Raw genomic sequence first — 19023 nt, forward strand, 5'->3', positions numbered from 1 at the left:
GCTAAATCATTTTCATTATAAACTCATGGATACAAGATCCAGTTACGTATTCCATCGTGCAGGAATGTACAAATAGCCGTTGTTAGACGTAAATACAAATTGCCGTTGTTATTTACGTTTTAATACATTACCTGAGTCTAAAATACACTGTCTCGGTGTTTTCCTTTAATGAACTTTCCCCATATAACGTTGTCCGCCGGGGTCAAAGGGTCTTCTCATATTCATTCAGCGGATTTTAATCCAGTCGAATGTCGGTTGGTCTAGACATTGGTATTAAGTGAGTGAAATGAGAGTTTATGGCTATGACTGTTAAAGATTATTTGTGTGTAATTCAAATGCGATATATTGTCATCGTTAATTCATTTATGTATCTAGTTTAATCCTCTACATTTGTTAGTATTAGTGTGGGATGGTTGTGTGTGTGGGTGGGTGTCGGTTGTGTGGGTGGGTGTCGGTTGTGTGTGTGTGTTCGGTTGTGTGGGTGGGTGTCGGTTGTGTGTGTGTGTGTGTTCGGTTGTGTGGGTGGGTGTCGGTTGTGTGTGTAGGTGTCGAGTGTGTGGGTGGGTGTCGGTTGTGTGGGTGGGTGTCGGTTGTGTTGGTTGGTGTCGGTTGTGTGGGTGGGTGTCGGTTGTGTGTGTGGGTGTCGAGTGTGTGGGTGGGTGTCGGTTGTGTGTGTGTGTGTTCGGTTGTGTGGGTTGGTGTCGGTTGTGTGTGTGTGTGTTCGGTTGTGTGGGTGGGTGTCGGTTGTGTGTGTGGGTGTCGAGTGTGTGGGTGGGTGTCGGTTGTGTGGGTGGGTGTCGGTTGTGTGGGTTGGTGTCGGTTGTGTGTGTGGGTGTCGAGTGTGTGGGTGTCGGTTGTGTGGGTGGGTGTCGGTTGTGTGGGTGGGTGTCGGTTGTGTGTGTGGGTGTCGAGTGTGTGGGTGGGTGTCGGTTGTGTGGGTGGGTGTCGGTTGTGTGGGTGGGTGTCGGTTGTGTGGGTGGGTGTCGGTTGTGTGTGTGGGTGTCGAGTGTGTGGGTGGGTGTCGGTTGTGTGTGTGTGTGTTCGGTTGTGTGGGTGGGTGTCGGTTGTGTGTGTGTGTGTTCGGTTGTGTGGGTGGGTGTCGGTTGTGTGTGTGGCTGTCGAGTGTGTGTGTGGGTGTCGGTTGTGTGTGTGGGTGTCGGTTGTGTGTGTGGGTGTCGAGTGTGTGGGTGGGTGTCGGTTGTGTGGGTGGGTGTCGGTTGTGTGGGTGGGTGTCGGTTGTGTGTGTGGCTGTCGAGTGTGTGGGTGGGTGTCGGTTGTGTGGGTGGGTGTCGAGTGTGTGGGTGGGTGTCGGTTGTGTGGGTGGGTGTCGGTTGTGTGGGTGGGTGTCGGTTGTGTGTGTGGGTGTCGAGTGTGTGGGTGGGTGTCGGTTGTGTGGGTGGGTGTCGGTTGTGTGGGTGGGTGTCGGTTGTGTGGGTGGGTGTCGGTTGTGTGTGTGGGTGTCGAGTGTGTGGGTGGGTGTCGGTTGTGTGTGTGTGTGTTCGGTTGTGTGGGTGGGTGTCGGTTGTGTGTGTGTGTGTTCGGTTGTGTGGGTGGGTGTCGGTTGTGTGTGTGGCTGTCGAGTGTGTGGGTGGGTGTCGGTTGTGTGTGTGGGTGTCGGTTGTGTGGGTGGGTGTCGGTTGTGTGTGTGGGTGTCGAGTGTGTGGGTGGGTGTCGGTTGTGTGGGTGGGTGTCGGTTGTGTGGGTGGGTGTCGGTTGTGTGTGTGGCTGTCGAGTGTGTGGGTGGGTGTCGGTTGTGTGGGTGGGTGTCGAGTGTGTGGGTGGGTGTCGGTTGTGTGGGTGGGTGTCGGTTGTGTGGGTGGGTGTCGGTTGGTCACTCCGCCGTGGGGTCCTCAGCCTAACACTTAGTCCAGCTCTGACATTCAGATTGTTGGTTTGTTGTTTAACGCCGCACTCAGCAATATTCCAGCTATATGACGGCGGTCTGTAAATAATCGAGTCTGGGCCAGACAGTCCAGTGATTGACATCATGAGCATCGATCTGTGCAATTGGTATCGATGACATGTATCAACCAAGTCAGCGAGCCTGACCACCCGATCCCGTTAGTCGCCTTTTACGACAAGCCTTGGTTGCTGAAGACCTATTCTACCCCGGATCTTCACGGGTCCTCTGACATTCAGGGTTTGAATGAGGGATTATGGGCTCCGCTTCTCTCAGTCTAACTAACTACAGCGTAAACCACATATTTATGTTTAACTGTGGACACGTAATGAAAATTAACTGTCTATTAGCCATACGGCCTTGCGTAGGTGGTGTAATGACAATGTCGCATGTTATGACGTCGATATGAAGTTTAAGAGACGGAGCCCAGCGTATAAGCTTGCGCTGCGTATAAACAGTGCAACCAGTTTACGTCACGTACATTCGAGACCAGCTCGAGATTTATGATGTCACTATGACGACAGTTTCACGACTGATATCGCCATAGTTATGACTGTCATATTGATAATTTTCTACTGCTGGTTGCTTCGTATTTTGCTCATATTCGCTTGTCAACATCGCGAACTCCCGTCTATACGATAAACTTTCCTTTCGGTTTGAGGGCCCGACGAAGAAACTTCCAGAGCATTTGTCTGTGTTAAGATTGCCTTTACATAGTGTCACGGAGCTGTATTCCAGAAATCTTGGCATTATTAAACAAGGATAAAGTAACAATGAAAACGTAGTAATGGGTTCACAGGTTTATTATTATCAGCTAATTGTAGGCATAGATGACAATAAAAAGGCCCCCAAAACCCAATTTACAATGACAACGAACACAGATTAATTGTACCAGAACAAATATACAAGCTGATTACCTTAGCTAAATCAACAATTTGACAAGATACAGACAAGATGCATAGACAGCCAATTAAGTCGGCTGCGACCAATTAACACCTGAGAGTTAATGAACTCAACACTCTTATGAGTGAATAACCTCGAGTGGGTTAAATGGCGGGAAATAAACACAGAGGGCCTGTCCCTAAAATAAGTCTCTTGGACAATAACATAGGCGAAAAACGTCCGAATATTAAACCAGTCTTATTGACTTTAGTCTCTGTCACTTTGACAAGGCAAGGGAATTCTAAACTTCGCCAAAATACAAGGTACTTCAGCTATAGAGTATCTAGACTCATAATCATTAAAAAGGGTACTTGACCAAAAGGGTAAGTTGTCTCCCAATAGTAAATAGGTACTTGACCTAAACTAGACAATCGCAAAGTTGGTTATCCTTGGGTACGGAATATAAAAGCCTAGCCAATAGGTTTTAGCTCAATACCACCAGAGTAAGACAGTACCAGGGAGAAAACTGCCCCATTACCACTTACTAAGGACACCTAGCTAAGTTTCGACCTGACCAAACCAGTAGCACGACGACCCGTAAACGGTCGAACCATACCTGGGGGTGATGACACATGGTTTCGCCAAGGGTAATATACGTGTGCGCGGACCTCGGAGAGGGCAACCTGTCCTGGTCAGCAATCTGAATGCAATAACCTTGTGAGGTAACCAAAGTGTGTTTTCTAAAATAGGGAAAAACCAACTAACTACTTAACCAAAACGGAAGATGTAAGTACCAAACTATAGTGCTGAACATAATTTACCTACATAATCTACCACAAAAGATTTACAACCAGATACGTACAATTATTGAGGCGGCAAAAATGACCGTAAACACAGTACTAGATAATCACTACTGTGTGAAAATCTGAGTTACAAAAACATTTTCAATACATGAATAAATTTGCATACATTTACGAGATAACATATATCAAATCAATACATAATAAAAGTATGCAATCAAATCTCCAGAGAATAAAATTTTCGGGTCACCAACAAAAGGGAGTCCTACCAGTGTAACTTGTCGTTTCTTAGTTCATTTCGTTTTCGCTGGTCAAAATGTAGAATATTTAGTCCTTATCAACAGTTTACAAGGCCCTTTCATCAATAAATAGAACCAAAAGTAACTAACATATATGTTCCAAGGCAACCAAATACCATTTCTTTTTCACACAGTTTGGACGGTAAATTGTTTTTAGAGCCAGCAGTTTGAACACATACTTAGTGTTCGTTGAGGATCCATTTTACTTTGAGTTACCTTCAGTATTGTAATCTAAGGTGTGAAATTGTTATTCCTTAGAGTTACTATTCTAACGAGGCGGTACAGAGGAGCCACCAGCCACCAGATAAATATGGGAACCGTGATCTCTGTCATGACTGTTGCGCTGCCTAGGTTGAACGGGCTAAACAGTCTATGACACTAGGATAATCTATTAGACGTAAATACGTTAGTCTGACACATAACTACTGTCTCGGTCTTCGTTAATGAATTTTCTCCATATAACGTTGTCCGTCTGTGGGTCAAAGGTGCTTCTCATCTTCATTCAGAGGATGTTAATCCGGTTGATTGCAAGTAGACCTTTATGATACGTTGCGTTTTACATGCACTGTGTTTGCTCCTGGGTATTCTAGTGTAAATCTGCCCGTAGGGGCAAAGAATGGTTCGCTGACATGATTAAAAAAGTTAATAGGTTTTTTTTATTCCGGTCGCTCTCTTACTCTGAACTGACGTGTTTGTTTTAATGGAGACACTTGTGCGAGGACAAATGTCTTGAAGAAGGCGGAGAAACGTTCTTGTGTAACAGATGGGATGATGAATCTACCGTTTTCCCAGATGTAAAATAGACAGAAATAAGCATCCCCGCTTTTCATAGTTTCGTGTTAGTTAACGGGCATGAAGTTATTTATTATGTCGATAACTCGCGTGGTAATGATATCTTATGGCCCAGGAAATGATACAAATTGACATTTGCTTTCTCATGTATAACACAGTTTTATATTTACGAGTGTCAATCTGGAAATCGGATGGGCTTGGGGGGTGGAGATCAATATCGCTCAGCAGGAAATATACCTCCTACTCAAGGCATGTAATTCTTAAGTGAGCTAAAGTCACGCAATCGTTGACCGAAACATATAATCTTGCGTGTCAGGTAGTCCCTCCCTAAACATGTCTGTAATTGTATGTCACGTTGTTTTAATTCACGACGATGTCTATTTTCAATCCTAGCCATTATATCTTGACTAAAGTCTGAATTTCGATCCACTCCGTTGGTATACGAGTGTGCAGCTGTGTAAAACACGATGCCACGACAAGGCAATCACGCCTAAAGGCAGATTTTATTACCGCTTCTCTTAATCTAGCGAACAACATCCCAGGTTTTACTGTGGAAATATACTCCTGGGTAATTTTGTGTGGCGTAATGTAAAATGCTGTCTCGGTTCGCCAGAAGCATCTAGAGTTCGAGTAATTCCCTTACACTTTACTCGTCGGCTAACGCAGTTTTACGATCTTGTCCAGTCTAACGATTACCGGTGTCGCTGATCAAACACGCGAGAGGGCCCCATTTACAATGAATACAGTGTCATGCGAGTAAACTGGGATAATATTTTTTGTTTTCTTCAAATGGGTAAAACAACCAGATAGACAGATATTTCATTTGAGTCACCTTAAACGTGTTTTACACATTATTTTATGGCTTTAAATAATTAACCGAAAAGTTATACAAGTAAAACATTATGTATGACCACAGGTCTGCAGGAACACTTTTTACTAGAATAATATATTTTAACATGAACACTTTCAAATAGAATATTTCTGTAAACGCCATAAAAAAGACAATGCAATAACGTGGTAAATATTAGTCTCTTAACTTCTAATCTTGAGAAAATCTTCTCTCGAATAGGTGTAGTGTTAACATTAATTTCGTTGAAAGCGAGCTACCCCCTAGTAAAGATTTACTCTTACCACAACTGTCAGATTAGCCATTAGACACATGGAATGGAAAGCGTACAGTGGGTTGTTTAGGGAGGTGTTCTTTCAGAGCTGATAATTTATTAACTGTTATATACTGAAACTTTACACTTCGTAAAGGTATTTTTTAATTATTTATGTAAATATCTTTATGCACTTTGAATGCTAACAGTTTATATGAATTGAAGAATAACGCAATCCATTCTATGTCTTTGTTTCTCTGGAAATATTTTTCTTCCGAGTAAAGGAGTCATATTCGACGACAAATCGGTGGAAAGTGAAGGTGAACTGAATGAATTAAAATTACACTCACTGGCTTCTTCCTCATTTATATATTACACTGAAAATATTAAATTCCTTATTTGCCAAATATAATAGTTCAGTAGTTGACTGATATATTTCCATAGTTTTCCAATTATTTGCCTACGAACTCACAAATTCGAAAAATTAAAAACAAAACAAAAACATGAATAGCAAAATGCATCATTTTAGCAATCTCGTCTGATTTTTATGCACAGTTATCACTTGTAATACTGAACAGCTTATGAAATCCGGAAATAAACCCTACTCTCGTTTAAAACGCAATAAAATAAATAGAATAAGAATAAAATTCTTGATAGCAACTAATGGTACTTTCAGTTTAAATACTGGACTGTTTACAAAGTTTCTCGTTATTTTACCGTGGCGATGAGTGCCTTTTCTAAATCTACAGTAATTCTTAGAATAAATGCCTCGAATGTAATGTGGGTGAAAGGTCATTCCGATATACATACAAGTGCAGCGCTTATTCGAGGATTTATGGTGAATCTAGTTGGTCAAATCAGGATAGAAAGAGTTGATTTTATGATATTGTACAGAAAGCAAATGAGTGATTGAGTATGGTTTTGTGGTCTTATAACAATATCCCAGCAATATCACGGCGGGGGACACCAAAATTAGGCTTCACACATTGCACCCATGTGGGGAATCGAACGAGGGTCTTCGTTGTAACGAGCGAACGCTTTAACCACTAGGCTACCCCAGCGCCCCTAGAAAGCAAGGACCCAGTGTTGACATGCTTTTTTGTTTCATGACCCTACATGTTACACAATTAACCTTATAAATGTGTGATTAATAACAAGCCCGTTCTCGCTCGGAATAAAGAACAACATTCTGAGACCCGTTTCGTAGAACCAGTACGCCTATTTGTTACCATATATATTTATTAGTCTTTAGGAATAGGTTATTGCAAAGGGAGGCAACTAATAGGTTACTTCCGTTTAAAACAAACCAACGTGCAGAGAACAGTCACATGATCAAATAAAACGCCGTACAGGAAAGGGAATACCTGTGATGTTCGATTTTTCTATTGGAATATATCTGCATGACTCATTCACATCATTCTGCCACCAAGCTGAGGAATCTTAGCCCGACAGGGAGTGACAGTGCAGGATGGAACTTCTGTACCTGTCGACGTTCGCAACGATATTCTGCACAATATTCGTTTTTAGTCTCAAATACCTCTCCCTTCTGAGGTGGATAAGTGGTCGGGCTTATGTGTTACGGCAGGTAAGATATCAAGTAAGCTTGTGATTTGTTTTTGTAAGTGCACTTTGTGTATATTATTTCGTGGTGTCATCAATCAGGTGGGATACATCACTTCCTGGGTTATGTTGAGTCAGGAAATATACAACACCTGTTGAACATCTGTGTTTTGCTTGTTCGGCAGATGATGACATTCAATATGTATGTCTGTTACGGAAATTAGTAGGATACTTCAAACGGGGCCATAGAAACGATATCAGTGAATGATGGCAATATTTAGAAGTAATTATTATTTATGGAAAGAAATTGTTATTAAAATATTGAGGTAACCTTAAAATGTATCATGACTATTTGTAATGATAATATTCAAAGTAGACGATGGTAAAGTTAGAACTGCCATTTAAATGTTCTGTGTAATATATAGAAATGTTTCTCTGGTAATCTTGGTGATGCTTTTGCATAAATAATACAATACAATTTCATTAACACCAATTGTTAACATGGTCAGGGGATAGACATAGCAGAGAGCTGGTACTTGCATGTAGCATTCAACAAGTTCAATGATGAGAACCATATCTTAGTTGGGGGAAAGCGGGAAACTCAATCTTAGGATTGTTGACAATGACATATATAGGGGTGTCACGATAAATCAAAATATCGATATATTGCTACATGTATTGGTGAGCACCTAAAGTCAGTAAACCGATTGTTAAATCAGTTTCCGATCAATAGTATCGATTTCAGGAAGGAATATCGATAGTTTCGATTGCATTTACCATATCAATAAAGTACATGCAATGCTGTTCAAATTTGTTTTTCTTTTGATCATGAATGGTAGTAATTTACACATGATCATGATGATAATGTGGAAGTTTCTTTTTCTTAAATTATTAGGGTAAAGAAAAAACAAATCAGTCATATCTCAAACTTTACTTTTTATTTGTTGTTATGGTTATCATATTCAAAGAAAACTTCAGTTCCAAGGTTAAATTCAACTCTAAAATCCATCTAAAATGATACACTGAAAACTATCGATATTTATCGCAGTAGCTGCTTGCAATATCAATAGGTATCACAATAGTGATTTCCAGACCAATAGTCACCTAGATATATATGAGTCAAGCAGAATCTATCCAGAATCTACTTTGTGTGCCAACATGGAACTTATAAATTTCTTCTTACCATATCCTAACTTGTTGACTGTTTTTCATGAGAGACAAAAATTGTGCTTGCAATAACATGTACATATGACATTCATTAGATGTGTGCTGTGTTACTGGTATAACACAATTTGTAATGCTAACTTTTTGGCAAAGTTTACATAAGTATAACTGGGACATTCAGAAATTTGCAACTAATTTCCTGTGATCCAAAAAGCAAAACTATTTGTGACCAGTTTCCTGTATTTAGTCAGTGACTTTGCTGGAGACAAATGGTATCAGGATGTTTTCATGATTTTGTCAACTTTTTGATTGGACAAAATGTCATATATGTCATTACCAAATTTGGATGAAATCTTTTGACAGTTTGGATGACAATTAGTCAATGTCGTAGAAAATGGACTGATCATGCTGATCACCCTGATAAAGTGTCTCTTACCATGTTTACACATGTGACCATAGCAACATCCAACGGAGATAGGGAACAAAGTTGTCAAAAGTGTGTGTGTGTGTGTGGGGGGGGGGGGGGGGGGGGGGTGGGGTGGGGGGGGGGAGTCTGATGTTTGGTTCCATTTTCATTCAGGTATAAAACAAATTACAGGTGTTACATATCGTAATACATAAGTCATCATTGCAATACATTGCAATACGAAAGTTAGGCCAATACCCATGACTAGTATATGTGGTATAAGCATATGTTTTGTGGAAGTTTCATGTAAATATGCATATTTATGTTGTTGTAATCATGATAATTAGTGTCCACCAACCTGAATCATGTTCATTCACAATGTTTATGTTTCTTTCATACTGTACATTGTTCTCTTGTTTACTGCAGCTGTATTCTTGAAAATAACAGCTGTGACCGACATGATACGAGGCAGGAAAACATGATTCATTTATAATTTTTGCAAACTATTTTCTTCAACTGAAAGGAAATCCTGTAACATGTGTATGGCATATAGAACATTTGTATTAATTTTTAGTGCTGAAGCTGCTGAAAGGAGAAACAGACAAACTCTGACATCACTCATTCATTTTGTTACGCCATGTGTCCGGCTATACCACTTATTGATGGATTTTGTGTGTCCATTCTGGACCATTAAGCCAACATGATAATGGACCCGTGAAGATCCGGGTTAGAATAGGTGTTCAGCAACCCATGCTTGCCATAAAAGGCGATTAATGGGATCGGGTGGTCAGACTCCCTGACTTGGTCGTGTGGATTGATGCTCATGATATCAATCACAAGATCATGTAGATTGTCTGGTCCAGACTCGATTATTTACAGACTGCCATCATATACCTGGAATATTGCTGTGTGCATCGTGAGACAAGAAACAAACAATCATAATAACGCTAAGTAAAGAGTGGCATTTGTTTAAGATCCTTCTCACTTCTCTTGACCATCTTCTTTGGTCGTGTGTGAGTATAAACATGTGTGGAAGGAATGAATTTGTACATGTTGTAAATTATTGTAAGTTTTATGATTCCAACAACTCAATGACATTTTCAGAATCAAGAAAAAGTTACTGCTGAAGAAGTCCTTGATCTTATAAAAAATGCAAAGGTGAGGAAACCGTATTAATGGTGTTTGTCATACAGATTTTATCCTGTTGATCAGTTCATGACATAGAGCTGGTGAACATCAGTGTTCAAATGAGCATATAAACGTGATACATACCGTATTCGACGTAATAAGCACCCAGGGCGCTCTGAAAATTATATATAGGGGGCTCTTATTAGAATGTTATTTTGGTGAAAAAAAACAGAGTTGAAAGATAAATTTCGTGGTTTATGCTGACAGCCTGAAATGTTTATGTACGACAGATATATTTTTCCAGAATTAAATGCCCATAAGTAAGGGTGCATATAACACACGAGTGCGTATTATACGCAAATAAATAAGTCTTGTGTACATTGATCAATCGGAAGGGGTGCTAACTGGGATTGTTCACTAGCCAATATCTTAGCAAATGTCGCTGTGGGCGCTTATTAGAGCGGGGCGCTTATTACGTCGATTACGGTAAGTATTTTGTGATACAAGTAACCATGATAGGAGCAAAAAATATGTGTTTCCAGCATCCTGACCAACCGTAATCATGGTAATACTAAAGCATCCGACCTGACGTTTTATCAACATCTGGGTCTTGTCCCAATTATATGCTACTCTCTTCAATTTTGTTGCACTTCACTAGCTGGGCTATAGAAAACATCACTGAGAGAAAAGTAAGTTTTCTGTATGTTTATAAAATATAGATATCTACTACCCAAAAGAAGTTTCATGCAACTGTAGTTAATCTGTCTCAACTGTTATATAAATATAAAAAAAAGAACATGAATATTAACATGATTAAGATTATTTTGTATGACTTTTGCTAATCTGACATGTCTTACCTATAGTAAAATGAAAAAATTGAATGTTCTTTGACACTTTTGAGTAGTATACGAAGCTGTGAGCATGTTGAGTTGGTAAATCTCACTTGTTAAAATGAATAATTGCATGCAGTTTCATAATTTTTAATATTAATGTTTTTTTTGTATTCATATCATGTATGTTGCAGCTATTTTTTTCATGTTATGGACACAAGATTCTGTCATGTATTATGAAATTTATGTTTAATTGTCATTTTTATTTTTCATGGCTCGGTGAGCCAGAAACTTAAAAATGAAAAATGTGAGGGCTTCATACTGATGCAGTGGTTGTGTTTCAGCCATTCCCAGTGTCATGTCAGAAGGGGTGGAAGATCCACTGCTACGTCCATGATCATCGTCTGTGGTTTCACTTCCTCACCATTCCCAACTCAAACACAGCCAGTCTCAAGGTGTTCGCTGTCTTCAGTAAACTCCGAGCATCTTCACAGGTCAGTGCAGCTTCAGAAAACAGTTGACTTTGATAGACAGTACATTTTACCATTTCTAGACCAAAGACTTGGGTGGATCTTACACAGGTTTATTTTGTAAGGTCTATTAGAACGAGTACATTTGTTTCACTATTGTTAACAATATTCATGATGTTCCATGCTGACAATCTCATAAAATCAGATCTTTTACTCGGAAATGATACCTCTTGGCATGAAGATCTGAGGTCGCATTAGGTGAACTTTCTAATCAGCCAATCAGCATCAAGACTTCTAAACTCTTGGAATACGTGAGCGAAGCATTCAGACAAGCATATCTGATTACTGTAACTCAAAATAAAATATTATTGGTTGGTGCATGTCATTGTATCCCAATCGTGTAGATCGATGCTCATGATGTCAGTCACTGGGTTGTCTTGTCCTGACTTGATTATTTACAGACCGCCGTCATATAGCTGGAATATTGCTGAGTGCAGCGTTAAACAACAAACAAGCAAATATGAGTGTTATTACTATCTTTGTTCTTGAACATGCTGGAAGTGTTTATGATCTGATGATAGTAGCATTTGATAAATCATTTATAGAGGACTACCATGGCTGTTGCAAGTTATCAGACAATCTTTGCTCAAAAATATTACTAAAGACATTTATTACTATTTACATGACTTAACATCACATTGCCAACTACAACTTAAAGTTCAATAACTTTGCACAGTAATATCACTTTTGTTCCGATATGTTTATGTAGACTGGTTCCTGGTAGTATTTGGGTTGCATCATCTTTAAGTTGTGAAAAAGTGCAGATATACCACAAGATTCTTGTGATCATTTCGGAGTACGGTTTGTCAATGACCACAAGAAGATTTTCTGTTAATCAAACCATTCTCTTCACACAGGTTCAAAAATGCCATATTTTTGCCTTTAATTATTTCTTACATTTAACTATGCATTTTGATTGTATTATTCTTTTGATTATTCCGGATTATTGTCCAAGCTTTTCATGTAGAATTAAAAAACTGCTGGAGCACTTTGAAATTTGTCTTGGCAGGAAACAACACAAATATCTGTCTGACCCCGGAAAAATCTGTTTGGCCTAGTTAGCTCAGCTAGTAAACAACACTGAACTCTAATGAAAACGGGGCTAAGTGCCATGATCAGAGTTGTAGACTCAAGCTTTTGGCACAGGCTGTGTATATTCATGCAGGGATCAAAATTCTTTGTCTGAGAGTGACAATGATGTGATGAAAATTGTATATGTAATCGCATGGTTCCAATAATCTTTAGTGCTGGAAGAACACACTTAGGAATCATTTAAAAATGACTTCTTGGGATGATTGTTATGAAACCAGAGATAAATGTACTTTCACAGAGGTAAGCTGGATAAACACATGGAAAATGAACGTGAGAACATGTTTAACATTGTTAACAGCATGATTTGTAAGGCTAAAACAAATACTAAAGTACTGTCGGAAATGCTAGACAACTGCTTTTAGCCTGTTAAAAAAGGATATATTTTTTCACAGACTGTTGTTATTGAAATATCGAGTAACTACCAATCGCCCTACCTGTGGTTTGAAGTATTTTGGTCACAAGGAGTCCTATCGACAAGTTTACAGGGGACAAATTCGAAAGAAAATAGGAAGTTTGCATTTATTCTAAGTCCAATGGTGGCAGTCTGAAACAGACTATAGAAATATGCGCACGTGACTCCGTTCTAATGATAATAATGTAGTCTTCATAAAACATCTAATCTACACACCAAAATCATTTTGAGAATATTCTAGATGTGCTTCTTCTAAAATGAAGATGCGTTTGTTTTGTTAACATTGCTCCCATGATGCATGTTACATTACACTTGTATAGCCAAAACCATGGTACACGATATGGAGTCTGTACTGGGAAATGTATACAAGTTCTTTACACTTTAGAGAGAAAGAGGGAAACCATTTATCAATTTAGATAGGGTGAACTACCGAACTGCCCAAGCTATTGGGTTTTCAATTCATATCATCAAGTCTACGGTATGATAAATAATACAAAACAGGTATAGGGGTGGTCTCAAAAACAAAACAGGGACGTAAAAGGATATTAGACAGCTTTGATACAGGGTGATTAGGAGTATAGTGTACAAGCTTTATGTGCAGAAGGTAACCCTGACTTGTAGTAGAATTTGGGAGGAATTAAAGATACAATTAATGTTAACTGCACTGGCTATTGCCCTCCAAGAGATGGGATTTCGATACACTGCACGTGGCGATGACCGAGCACTTTTCAGGGGAAAATATTCAATCCTGTCTATAAGTCACATTATCTCCGAACCATTCATAACTATCACAGTAAGGGCATCCAGATAATTTACCTTGATGAATCATTTCACTGTCTACATGTGGATATTGGCAGACGGACAAAAAGCACCCACAGACCATCAGTTAAAGGTAATCGTGTCATTGTTTTGTACGCTGCAACCCATGATATGGGGCTTATTGATGGATGTGTGCTAGTTTTTTAGGCAAAAAAGAAAACTGGTGATTTTCATAAGGAAATTATAGGAAGTGATGTGTTCATAGACTGGTTGGAACTTCAGCTGTTGCCCATTTTAAACAACGTCAGGGTCATTGTCATGGATAACGCCAGTTAATATAACGTCCGGAAATCAGATACTGTCGCCCAAACCATGAGTAGTCTGAAGTTGACCATACAGGGATATATGACATTGTCAACTTCAGACCATATAAAACGAAAGTTCAACCTTTTTAAAAAAAATTCGGCTGAATAAGAACAGGGCATATGTGCTGGCAGCACAACACGGTTACGTTGTGTTACGTACACCAGTCAGACATTGTGAGCTCAACCCTGTTGTGCCCATCTTAGCTAAGTGTAAAGGGTTCGTGGCAAGACATAACACAACATTCAAAAGTACAGATTCATATACGTCATCAGCGGAGATAAATGCTACCTCAAGAAATCATCTGTAGAACAACAAATACTTCTGGATTCCAAAATCGCTACATTCCAATTCCCATCCCGTTTCATAGCTCTTAACTATTCCATCATGTTTCCAAGCAAATATAATGCAGTACATATCCTAAATTGCTACCCCATCAAGGCACATGTCAATTAAGCACAATAACAGTAATATGTTGAGAGCAACTCGGGTGACATTTGCACCTGTGAGAATGCACGGGACGCTGTGAGGTCATCACCTCGGAACAGGTGTTTTGGTAATTTCATACATGCATGACAACACACAAATATTTTCTAAGTTGATCATCATTTTACCTGTAAAAGTACATTTTAAGGGTAATCACAGTGGCTAGATTGGGGCAATTTGTGTTATTTGATGTATGCTCTTTTTATAGTCCTATGACTCGTATTTATTAAATGAAGCCAGAAAAGCAGTTTTCTAGCATTTCCGACAGTACTTTAACCCTGGTTCTCAGGCAGTGCCCACATCATCATAAAGTCTGCCACACGTTTTGATTTTTTTTTCCATTTTCTAAAAAAATACAAAAATACTAATACCTTAAAAACTATGCAGTGCAATATAGCATATGATATCTTCCTTATACATGCGCTCTGCTTTACTGCGCATCTTGTGTTATGGTCATGGCGGCAATAGGAGTTTGTATACTTGTTTATGTATGGAGGCTCTTTCCCAGATTGATGGTACACAACTGTTTTTTTTTGTTTTTAGTTTGAACAAGCAAAAAAAAACAAAAAAAACACTGCCCACCCACACTATATTTTCAAATGTCATTGCCTAAGAACTCATTCTTTTATTTTTTTATGCCCGAAATAAACCTGGGGATTCAGAAATTGAAAAGTGTAAAACCGTATTGTCGATTGCAATGAAAAGCAAGGGGCAAACTTTTGAAACTAAAACTGCTTATGTTTTATATTTGGGTCATGGTGAATCAAAGATCGATCAGAAGTAATATTCTTGTTGGCACACTTAATTCCAAAGAGCACTCCAACATATCTTAACAGGTGCCCTGGGGCATGCTTGAAAACAAATATCCTTGTTGTGATAGACAATGGTATTTCACCTTCCTGGTTAGATTGTCTGACATTTCTCCACTAGACAAGACACATCTGGAATCTGACGCAGGATCAGACACATCTGACTGACGGTGTAGGAACACCTGTTGCTGATTGTGTAGTGTCTGTCAGCAGCAATGCTACACGTGGCTTAACTTGATTAATGTATTCTGCAGCTATCATTTGATGCATTTTGTTACACAGCTGGTGGTTTATGCACAGTTACATGTAACCAGGGTAACTGAAATAGTATAAAGCCTTTAGGAATTTAGGATTTTTTTTCTAGACAGAGGCTGGTGTTTTGCCAAGTCTGAAGCAAATGTCAGTAAAAATTTCCGAATTGGGATATAGATTTTCCAAGTAATGTTGCCATAGAAATAACTAATGATATCACTATGCAGTGGTGACTTGCATTTCACTGACAACAGGATCAATAAACTAGAAGAGGTTTTATAGTTAAATTTCATATTTTCGCATTGAATATAATATTCACATATTCGTGTAGGTGTAGTTTCATTTGCTGTCTTTTGTAATACAGCTTGAAGATTTTTATTATACTGGCATTTTGCATGTCTAATGGCTGAATGTGTGATGTGTTAGTGGCAGAAAGTGACATTTGGCCTGAGTTTAGGAAAATAATTATTTTTAAAAGAATCCAAATTTTGAACCAGGGGCTAAAACAAGGACTGGTCGGCTCGGAGTCTGAGTCTGAGTGGGGTATTCATGTTAAGCTGCGGCATGGTATCTCAGTCAGTTAGCATTATAAAATTTGGCATTAGTCCAGACTAGTACAGGCAACCACATACACACACAAACGCATGTGCATGCACATTGCTATATAAGTGCAATAATTTGGACGCGACGTAAAAGGGACATAGTATTATGGATAAGCTTATGTAGATAGACTATTGGGAATATAGATTTTCGTCAGTTGGTAGATGACAAATGAATAAAATACATGTGTTATTAATTTTGATGGATAAGAGTGATACCGGTAATAAAAATGTAATTTGTATAACGTGCATAATCATGATAGGAGTTTTGTGTGTGTATTTTGTCAGAAATTATCCTTCACATTGAAACCATGTTGACATGCAAATAACCCTTCCCTGTTTTGTATTCAATTTTGAAATTGTTCAATTCCTTCTCCTGCTGTGGGAATTCCAGGTTAGAATAGGTCCCCAGCAACCTCTGCTTGTCGTAAGAGGCGACCCTGTGGAAATTCCAGATTAGAATAGGTCCACTGCAACCTCTGCTGGTCGTAAGAGGCAACCCTGTGGGAATTCCAGGTTAGAATAGGTCCCCAGCAACCTCTGCTGGTTGTAAGCATGGTAAGAGGCAACCCTGTTGAAATTCCAGGTTAGGATAGGTCCTTTGCAACCCCTGCTGGTCGTAACAGGCAACCCTGTGGGAATTCCAGATTAGAATACGTCCTCAGCAACCTCTGCTGGTCGTAGGAGGCAACCCTGTGGAAATTCCAGGTTAGAATAGGTCCTCAGCAACCTCTGCTGGATGTAACAGGCAACCCTGTGGGAATTCCAGGTTAGAATAGGTCCTCAGCAACCTCTGCTTGTCGTAAGAGGCGACCCTGTGGAAATTCCAGATTAGAATAGGTCCACTGCAACCTCTGCTGGTCGTAAGAGGCAACCCTGTGGGAATTCCAGGTTAGAATAGGTCCCCAGCAACCTCTGCTGGTTGTAAGCATGGTAAGAGGCAACCCTGTTGAAATTCCAGGTTAGGATAGGTCCTTTGCAACCCCTGCTGGTCGTAACAGGCAACCCTGTGGAAATTCCAGGTTAGAATAGTTCCTCAGCAACCTCTGCTGGTCGTAGGAGGCAACCCTGTGGAAATTCCAGGTTAGAATAGTTCCTCAGCAACCTCTGCTGGATGTAACAGGCAACCCTGTGGGAATTCCAGGTTAGAATAGGTCCTCAGCAACCTCTGCTGGTCGTAACAGGCAACCCTGTGGAAATTCCAGGTTAGAATAGGTCGTCAGCAACCTCTGCTGGTCATAAGAGGCGACCAGATTGATTGGGTGGTCAGACAGGGAGACTTGGTTGACATCCCAGTAGCATGTCATTTTATCCATACTGTGATGATCGTTGCTCACAATATCAGTAACTGGATTGTCTGGTCTAGATTCAATTATTTACATCATATATTTGGAATATTGCTGGCAAAGAAACAGACCAAAATAAGTCCTACTGCATGTATTGTGTCTCTCTTAGTCTGTGTTTGTTTGTTGTTTAATGCCGCTCTCAGCAATATTCTAGCCATATTATGGCGGTCTGTAAATAATCGAGTCTGGACCAGACAATCCAGTGATTGACATCATAAGCATCAATCAATGCAATTGGGATACGATGACATGCATCAACCAAGTCAGCGAGCCTGACCACCCGATGCCATTAGTCGCCTCTTACGACAAGCATAGGCGCCTTATATGGCAAGCGTGGGTTACTGAAGACCTATTCTACCCTGGATCTTCACGGGTCTGTGACATAGATGAAACAAATTATATTGAAATCCCCAACCAATAGCCAGCCTGGCTTGGATGTGATGATTTGCAGATGATGATATAACTGGCTGTAGCATAAACTACACTCACTAACTCACTCAATCATGAACAAAGTCACACAGGAACGACCACATGAAAGAAGTTATGAACGAACAAAAAAAACACAACATGCACAAACGGTCAATAGATAATGTTTGGTTCATTTGGTGTATAGTTTATGTGACATTGTGTATTCAACATACATAGCACATTAATAATGTCATTTAGCATGATAAACATGACACGAGGCAGTGCCATGAATAATATGTTGGGTAAATTCTTTCAGTGATTGTTTGCAGCTCTTGCACCAGTTACCATGGTTACAGCTGAAAGATAGCATAAATAACAACTAGTCCCCAACTTGTTTTGGACAAGTGGTTCAGATTTGTAGTCCTTCCCGACTTTCACCATGTTCAGTAGTCCATGGACTGGTGGAATAGTGTTCATATTTTGCCCCGGTTCTGACTTGAAGATTAAATGTATTCTTTATGATGTAAGTCTTGCTTTGAAAAGGATAAAGATATTTTGGTCAGCATAAAGAGAAAATGTTTACAGACTACATAAAAACCAAGTCACATTTATTTCAGTACTGACAGAAATATTATCCTGATAATTAGGGCTAACTGCCATGTTTAACCATTGTTTACAATATTGACAGCACGTTGTACCTTGCCTGACAGTATACAGTGTTGCCTTTGAAATGGTTTCTCAAACATTAATCCAGAGACCTTTTTTCACTAGTCAACAAAAAAAAATCCTTTACATTTTGTGTCAGTTTTATTCAGTTCCAATTTGAAGCAAAATTGAAGCATCAGTATTATGGGCGTCAAACCGTCGTCATATAGCTGGAATATTGCTGAGTGCGGCGTTAAACAACAAACAGCAACAACAACAACTTAATAAAGCTTAAATAGAAGACTTAATTTATGAAGCCCTGAACTTGCTGGAAGCAGATTATCTTCAGAAAATACAAGTTAATGATTTATTGAGTAGTGTTGAAGTGGTACTTGAATATGGTTGGAATAAAGCCTAGCCTATTAGTTCTACAGTTATTTACCTGTTATACTTGACTTGCT

At 39.5% G+C, this 19023-nt stretch overlaps 1 protein-coding gene across 4 annotated transcripts in view; it reads left to right on the plus strand.

Moving 5' to 3' along the window:
- The first annotated feature begins 7062 nt into the window (after positions 1-7062).
- LOC124144554 overlaps positions 7063-19023 on the plus strand; it is a 41861-nt gene continuing 29900 nt past the window's right edge. For all 4 annotated transcript variants that reach the window (XM_046514024.2, XM_046514039.2, XM_046514049.2 and 1 more), the window contains exons 1-3: positions 7063-7358; positions 10008-10061; positions 11206-11355. In XM_046514024.2, the coding sequence (XP_046369980.2) occupies positions 7242-7358; positions 10008-10061; positions 11206-11355 (321 nt within the window). In that variant the 5' untranslated portion in view covers positions 7063-7241. The remainder of the gene's footprint in view (positions 7359-10007; positions 10062-11205; positions 11356-19023) is intronic.

This window comes from Haliotis rufescens, unplaced genomic scaffold (assembly GCF_023055435.1).
Source record: "Haliotis rufescens isolate VD_foot unplaced genomic scaffold, xgHalRufe1.0.p SCAF_3, whole genome shotgun sequence".
NCBI lineage: Eukaryota > Metazoa > Mollusca > Gastropoda > Lepetellida > Haliotidae > Haliotis > Haliotis rufescens.